The following is a 7686-nucleotide window of genomic DNA, read 5'->3' as shown; positions in this document are numbered from 1 at the left end:
AGAAACAATTCCTACCAAAAACTTTATTACCCTAAAGGAAACTGAAACAGCATAGGCACCAAAAATTCATAGTCATTTTACATTATTGAGCAAAAGACTCAAAATCATGGTCCCATCAGAAAAGAACACATCACCATCATCATCATCTGATCTTCTCCCTCTCTAAAAGGAAAAAAAAAATCTAATGAATTCAATTATTACGTCTTCCACTTACTCCAACACTCACCAACCCACCACGCCCTCCTTTTTCTGCTATCTTCACAGCCACACTTCAAAATTGTGGTGTCAAAATCACCTACGTGGCTCTTCCTCCACCGTCCATTCTGTCCTTCATCTGACCATTGCAAAAAGGACAGAACATCACAGCCCCACGTGACCCTGCACGTGCCATCCTTGGTTTTGGGCTCCACTTGTCTCTTCTCCCTCTCCCATTTTCTTTTTTTCTTTTTTTTTGAGTTTTTTTAACATTGCAGATGATGAAAATCAGATGGTCCAAATCAGCTACAGACAGTGGAAGAGCCCACAAGCCAATTGGATTTTTCTTCTGATATTCTTATAAACATGATGGGACCCTCAACTGAGTTTTTTGAAGGACAGTCATTGTAGTTTAGAGCCATTGATGTGAGAAGGGACGGTTGAGATGCCTTGTCTTGAGAGCTCAGACAGTACACTTTCTGTTGATGGTGGCTTTAACCCCAATGGCAATGGCAACCATGGCTTGCTGATTGCTTCTTTCACCACTTTGTCAATTTCTTCATCAGCCTGTACCAACAAAAACAAAACTTTCACCATTTCATATACTACTTCTCTTTGTTATTTCCTTTTCGACCCCATATCAATGCTTTTTTACGGTATCTTCGAGAATAGACCTTTGTCGAATCATATTCACATGAATATAATCATGAAAAATATCGGTAGAGACAATCTAGAGTCAAACAAGATAATGTAAGTCAAGACAAGTTTTGTTAAATTACTGATTGACCCAAAAGCTGAAGCTGGTGAGTGATGACAAGTTTAATATTATATCATCTAACAAATCTCAATCAAATGAAATTTGATTCTCATCCCATCATTTTGTTTCTCTCTTTCTATTTCAATTACAGGAAAAGAAAAGTCTCAAATGATGTAGCCACCCTTTTGTGTTATATATATTAAAAATAAAAAAAAAAAAAAAGCTTCCTTTTCTTTGACATGATTGAGTTTATAAGCATTAAAGTTATTTTGTGGTTGAAAGATCTTAGTGGTGTTTTACTGTTTTATTTCCAAGTTTGGAAACTCGGGTTTTTATACTTGCACTTAGATTGCCTACAAAATATGTCTCAAAAGCATACCATTTATAAAAGTTGGTGGTGTAACTTAATAAGATGAACAAATCTATAAACAGAGCTCTTAGAGGGACTGGGTTTAAGATACAACTAGAAAACGTATAAAACTTGTAAAAGAGAGGACTAGAAAAAGATGGAATAAGATCAATGTTGTATTACCAGTTGGAGATCGATAGGGTTGAATGCAATGCCGTAGCTTTTATCGTATGGATTGGCGTTTTCAAATCTTGAAATATGCTGCTGATTCAAGTAAAAATGAGCTGCTTATCATATAAATCTAATAATCAATAAGCACTTGTTGGATATGCAAATAAAGGTAATACCCACTTGAGGATGAGAAGAGAGAGGGCTATGAGGAGGTGGTGTCACAGGGCAACCCCATGTATCAGCATGCATCTAAAAGCATGATTACATGTTTAGGAAGTTAAAAACTGCTCAAAATTCCTATAAAAATCTTCTGATCATGTGTGCAAGTTTTTTATAGTAGGAATGTTACCCCAGGATACGACTTCCACGGCCAAATTTCTGGTGGTCGCCATGGCGGATAACCGGGTGGCACCCACATCTGGACACCGGGTGAGGGGCAAGTCATATGACCCCACGGCGGATAGACAGGAGCAACTGGCATTATATGATTTGAATGATAGGGAGGGGGGAAGGCCATCACAGGTCTTTGTGGATGGTAGTTCTTCCTCATTGGATCCTTTGAATGAGACCAACTCCCATCTTCTTCTTTTGGTAAGATGTGTCTCTTATGCATCCGATACTTCTGCTTGAGAACGAACAATAAGTATCGGGATTCGAGTTCAACATTAATAGTTGCGACTACAAATCTGCATTCTTTCCTTTAAGATAACAATGCTGAATCTAATGAAGTACATCATTTCAAAACTGTTTAGTTTGGAAAAACTAAAAACTCCAAGCAGTAAAAAGGTGTTTGCACAAATGTTGTCATTAAACAAGAGTATAAATGGAAACTACCTGAAGATGGCTTGCTACATTATGCCTTGTCAAGCCTTCAACTTTCATCAGCTCGAGAATTCGAGAAGGAATTGCTTGATTCACTCCGAGTTGTTCCACTGCCTGTACAAACTTTCGGTGCAGTTCGGGCGTCCAGTCTACCTGATCCCAGGACAAACAACATGAATGCAGAAGTCCAAAGAACATTCTAAGGAGATGATTTAGATTCAATTGAAGGATTTAAGGATAGATACCTTCAGCTTCTTCCTGCTAACTTTTGTCCCACAAGGATTACTGAGACCACATGGTTTGCTCTTGTTTTTTTCGGAACTGCTAATGTTGTCTTGATCATGTGTTTCGTGATCGATGTTACTTGCAGCCCCACAGCCATCAGCAGAGTTCGCTTCCTCTTTTATTCCTTCTTGGTCAGGTAACTGAGAGTTTTCCACTTGAGAAGTTCCTTCACCAAGTGAATTGATACAAGTAGTTTCGACAGATTTAGATTCCCCATCTTGCTCCCCGCACTCTTTCTCGAGCGAACTGTTTAATTGATCATGACAGTCACCATCATCCACCAGTCGCATTCCATGCTTCTGCTGAGGAGTTGAAGGAGCTGGATACTTATCACTTCCTTCTAGTAGTTCATGATCAATGTCATCGTCGCCACTCAATATTTCTAACTCTTTTTGGACTTGATTCTCGTTTTCGCTGTTTTCTAATTCTAGATGCAGCATGGAGGCAACAGAATCTTTAATAGGCTTTAAGGAATTGGGGACAGGACTACCGCCTGCATTGAATGCCTGCTTAGGATTAACAGATCAGAAAAACTTGAAGCCTAAAGCATTATTCGCTACTGTCATCGGTCTTGAAAATTGTTGGCACAAACTAAACTGACCTTATGAACAACATGTTGCCAAATATTCCTCAATTTGTCCTCGGAGAGTGGTTTCTGAAGAAACTCGATCGCACCAAGCTGAAAATAGGCCATCACAAACACTTGATCTCAAGTTTAAATTTATGTAAAAATCCATAATCACTTGAAGTTCAAGTAGAATTACCGCAATGCACTTCATCATTGTGCTTAGGCAATGAATATTTGAAATCACTGTCAAAAAACGAAACTCCCACATTAGGAACCACAAAATGGTAGGCAACGAACAAAGTTTAGTAGGAGTGAACATACTAATGGTAGGCAAGTCCTTAGCAGCTTCAAGAAACTTAAAATTCCCATCGTGATTGCTTGTCGTTACCTGCAACCAAGTTCATGCCATTAGAAGAGTACCTAAGACCTGATCAACTGAAGAAATTCTATAAATCAGTGCCGCAGTGATCCACCCAATCGATAAACTATGCAACAGATTCCATATAACTTCATGTATTTCGATCAGTTGTCAACCATTACCTCCACAATGGCAACATGAAATGTTTCGGGTTTGCTCAAAATGGCTGACAATGCATCATTCTCATTGCAGTAAGTCACAACTGAAATGAATATGTCAGAGGTTTCAGATATGTGCACAAGAATATATAGATAGAAGGACCTCCCTTGCAGCACGATTTGTGTAAGTAATATCTTTTAGTATATTTCCCAAGGTTATCCTACGTTAATTACAGAATGTAACAGTTTGATGTATGAGAAAATATACGAGGTCAGTAGAATTTACCATTTAGAGTAATGGTTTTGGCATGAATTACTTGATTAGTACGGTTTCTCTTCTTAAAGTAAGATTGATCTTTAAATGCTCTGCCATTATATACCAAGCAACACCCAAAACAACCAAATTCACGAAACACAAAAGGGAGAGAAACAGAAAAAGGAAAGAAAAAGAGCTTAGTGGAAATGAGGACCAAGACAGAAAAACACTAAATCAAGCAACTCAAGTGGTATGGTAGTTTGGCAAAACTTCCAAATGGGGAAAAAATTTTATGGGAAGAAGAAGGATGGGGGGAAGCACATGTCTCACCAACATACTCCATTTCCTCAAGCTTTGTTTTTATCTCAGCAGCAGAACTGCTGTCTCCATCAAGGAGGAGAACTCTAAGCCCCTTTGGAAAATCTTTCCAACCATGTAAATCATTAGCAGTGCAAACCATAGCTCGTTGCGCATCGTTTCTCGAATCACTGAAAAGTGTTGTAGATCACCGCTTTTCAGCACCAAATCGACTCTCTGCAACCTCTGCATAACCCAAAATATTTCAAATGACACTTAACCATTGCCTGTCCTATAATCTCAACAAGTACCCTACAAAAGTAGAGTTCACCTACAATCCATACAAGTAACAAATACCATTGGAAAAAGTCGACGAAATCGACATATTTATTCACCAAAAAACTCCCAATAGAAGTATAAAGAACATGGAGATCTGGCAAAGAAAACATATCAAATACACAAGATATCAAAAGTGTTGTGCAGTCTTTGAAGAGTGATCCAAAACAATTTATTGGAACTATAAGGATCATGTCATCTGCCATTGAACTAAGTTCCAAATTAAGCAAGGAGACGACTGGTTGACTAAAAGATCTAAACTTTGACTCATCAACAACTGAGAGAAACAAAAACATGAGCTGCAAGTAGAGAAAGAGATCTCAGATTGAAACCATTCGTTTTCACAGTAGAGAAAAGCATTTTCCATAAGAATGGAGTAAGATCTCCATAAAACTAAGAAGAACAAGCAAAAAAATCATCCACTAAACACAAAAGTAAATGGAAAGAAAACCAACGGGTTTATGGTACTTCTCTCATCTGATTAAAGCAAAGACAAACAAAGGAGGAAAAAACAGAGCTAAAAACTAAAATCTCAACTCTTCCATGCAAATTACAAGAATAAAAAAACCCACAAAAACAAAGAAGAAAAAACTCCATTTCTTCAGAAAAATGAGGCTATGAAACAACATTACAACTGATAAGGCTTAAGTTTCACTACCTTTGGAGAGAGAAGCAATGGCTCTGGCCTTTTGAAACAGAGCCGTTCTTCACAATCCCAACTAGAGAGAAAAAGAGAGAAAGAAAGCAAAGGATTTCAACAGCGGGTTCTGAAAGTTGTGTCAATAAACACAGCCCCAGCTCCCATATAATGTCACGGACCACAGAATATGCAAAACGCTTAAACTATTAAAAGGTCAAAATTGCTTTTTTAAGCTACTGGCTTAATTGCTCGCCCTTTTGATGAATATCTCATACACCCAAAAAAAAAAAAAGATTTTTTTAAAAATTATTTTTTAAAAAAACAGTTCCTTTCTTCCATTTTAAAGATCCGACTTTTTCCATCTTCTGTTGAAATCCCTTTTAGGCAATGGATCTCTTCATTTCTCTTGTGGAAACTCCACTGACTTAGAGAAGAAAATCAACCCAAAAATTAATATAATGTTTTCTATCCTTAAAAATGTGAGCTTTTTAAAGTTTAAAAGTTGTTTATGATTGAGGGTTATGTATGCAAATTTAGTGTAGTTTTGAATTAGATGGGGATTTTTGATAGTTTGCTTAGAAAGCATTACATTTTTTTTCCAACTTCTTATGTTTTACTTTATCCATCTGCTCCCTTTTGATGCCTATTCCCATAGAACCAACAAAATAAATGAGACTTTCATGATTTCTATATTTTGATTATGATTATGAAATTTGAACTTATTTTGGAAATATCAAAAGAAAAAGGAACTATGGCTCTATTTAGTTGGTTGGGGTTTTTTTTTTTTTTTTTTCTCTCTTCCTTTTAAATCATGATGTGTTGTTGTATATACATACAAAAAAAATACCATATGCTAATGAATATCCAATGATTGTTATTATTCCAAAAATAATATTCTTTTTCTCACAAGGAAGGGAGAAAATAAAATAAACTTTTTACCCTTTAAGAACTAGTAATATTCCTTAAATTGTAATTTAATTGGGATTTTCTTTTAACTTGAGTAAAATTAATTTTATGAACTAGACAGTATATAAAGCATCATTATTTCATTCATGTATGGAGGGTATTTTTGTCAATTTGTTGTTAAGAAGTTAATCTTCAGATGGTAGTTAGTTCGTTAATTGTATTTTAAGTATTATAAATGTAATTATCAGGCGTGTGAAGTTCCATCTCCTTATGGTACACTCCACTATTAATGTGGGGCAACTACCACAGTACCCTCATAAAAAGAAAATGAATTTAAAAAATATGTATTTTGAAGTTATGATTATATTATATAAATAAGTGATATTATTGGATGGATCGATAAATTATTTGCTTTTGTACAAATTAATTGTTATTTGGATTGGATTGTACTTGTTAATAAGTAGAAAAGTACTTCAAACTTCTTTCAATGCTTAGAAAACAAACAACAATAAAATTGAGTATTTATGTAGTGATTCTTTATTATTGGGTTTTATAAAAACAAAATAAAAATTTGTACTTTATGGACACATACAAAACTATTTGTTTTAATAGCTATTGCTAAGTTTTTCAGTGACATATATTTTTTAAGTTTAAATATTAGTTTGGTCTTTCTACTTCTGATTTTGGTTTATTTTGGTCCTTGTACTTTCTTGATCTCTATATTTTCAACTTTGGCTCATTTTGGTTCTTATACTTTCAAAAAGTTCATTTTGGTCCTTGTACTTCAACTTTAGTTAATTTTAGTCCTTGAACTTTCAAAAGATGACCATTTTGATCCCATGAAAATGAAATAAAAATGAAAATAAAGGGATCATAATGGTCACTTTTAAAAGTACAAAAACCAAAATGAACATTTTGAAAGTATGAGACCAAAATGAACCAATGTTGAAAGTACGGGGACGAAAATGAACATTTTCAGAGTATAGAAACCAAAATGAACCAAAAGCAAAAGTATAGAAACCAAAATAATATTTAAATCAAATTAAATAACTCATAAAATATAGGTTTTTTTAATGCCTAATAGAACAATAGGTTAAGTTCCTTTCAAAGCTTCTCTCTTTTATATTGATACAAGTTTAATCATTACTTAAAAAGGAGTTTTATATAGATTTTATCCTTAATTAAAGTATACTAGACATTTCAATTGTAAAAAAAGAGAGATAAATTTCCTATTAAACAAGCAATATAAGTAGCCAACCACTTTACGTTTAAACAAGAAAATGGTAAAGATGACAAAAGCACTAAGAAAATATTTGAATGGTCATGAAGTTCAAATCTAGTAGGTTAACTCTTCATAGATCCAATTATTATCAGACATGTGTTTGGGTCCAAGTTTGGACTATGTAATGGTGAAAGAAAGATTGATATTGAGGTTACTTCTGAATTGATATGAAGCTCAGTCGAGCTGGTCATCTATACACAAGAGACAATATTGACAAAAAGAGTCATTGAGTTTGAGCTGACAAAGCATGAAAGAAAGTTGACACATACTTTTCTATAAAAATTGAAGAGTGGTACTTCACAAATG

General features: G+C 34.9%; 1 protein-coding gene across 6 annotated transcripts; it reads right to left on the bottom strand.

Moving 5' to 3' along the window:
* Nucleotides 1-5802, bottom strand: APRR2 (CheY-like two-component responsive regulator family protein). 6 transcript variants are annotated; one of them, XM_090306794.1, is made up of 12 exons: nucleotides 5211-5802; nucleotides 4241-4462; nucleotides 3688-3767; nucleotides 3469-3535; nucleotides 3344-3390; nucleotides 3181-3258; nucleotides 2540-3085; nucleotides 2307-2447; nucleotides 1822-2094; nucleotides 1653-1721; nucleotides 1485-1565; nucleotides 1-762 (listed from the first exon to the last, which is right to left on the bottom strand). In XM_090306794.1, exons 2-12 carry the CDS (start codon nucleotides 4377-4379, stop codon nucleotides 598-600), a joined length of 1686 nt encoding a protein of 561 aa, XP_090162920.1. In that variant the 5' UTR covers nucleotides 4380-4462; nucleotides 5211-5802; the 3' UTR covers nucleotides 1-597. The 6 variants fall into 6 exon arrangements, with proteins under 6 accessions (XP_090162920.1, XP_090162921.1, XP_038904953.1 ...); XM_090306795.1 differs by having other exon boundaries at nucleotides 1485-1562; XM_039049025.2 differs by having other exon boundaries at nucleotides 4250-4462.
* Nucleotides 5803-7686: the final 1884 nt, after the last annotated feature.

Source organism: Benincasa hispida, chromosome 11 (genome assembly GCF_027475165.1).
Source record: "Benincasa hispida cultivar pf3 chromosome 11, pf3_genome.v1.1, whole genome shotgun sequence".
In the NCBI taxonomy this organism is placed as follows: Eukaryota; Viridiplantae; Streptophyta; class Magnoliopsida; order Cucurbitales; family Cucurbitaceae; genus Benincasa; species Benincasa hispida.
Note: the sequence above shows the minus strand (reverse complement) of the source record. Positions and strands in the feature narration are given on the sequence as shown.

Bases quoted from the DNA above. Each gene is read 5' to 3' on its own strand.
- APRR2 (XM_090306794.1), bottom strand. From the start codon at position 4,379: ATGGTTTGCACTGCTAATGATTTACATGGTTGGAAAGATTTTCCAAAG. The intron at 3,391-3,468 runs GTATGTTCACTC...GTTTTTTGACAG, and splicing joins TAAGGACTTGCCTACCATTA to TGATTTCAAATATTCATTGC. The intron at 3,086-3,180 runs GTCAGTTTAGTT...AATCCTAAGCAG, and splicing joins GGCAACATGTTGTTCATAAG to GCATTCAATGCAGGCGGTAG.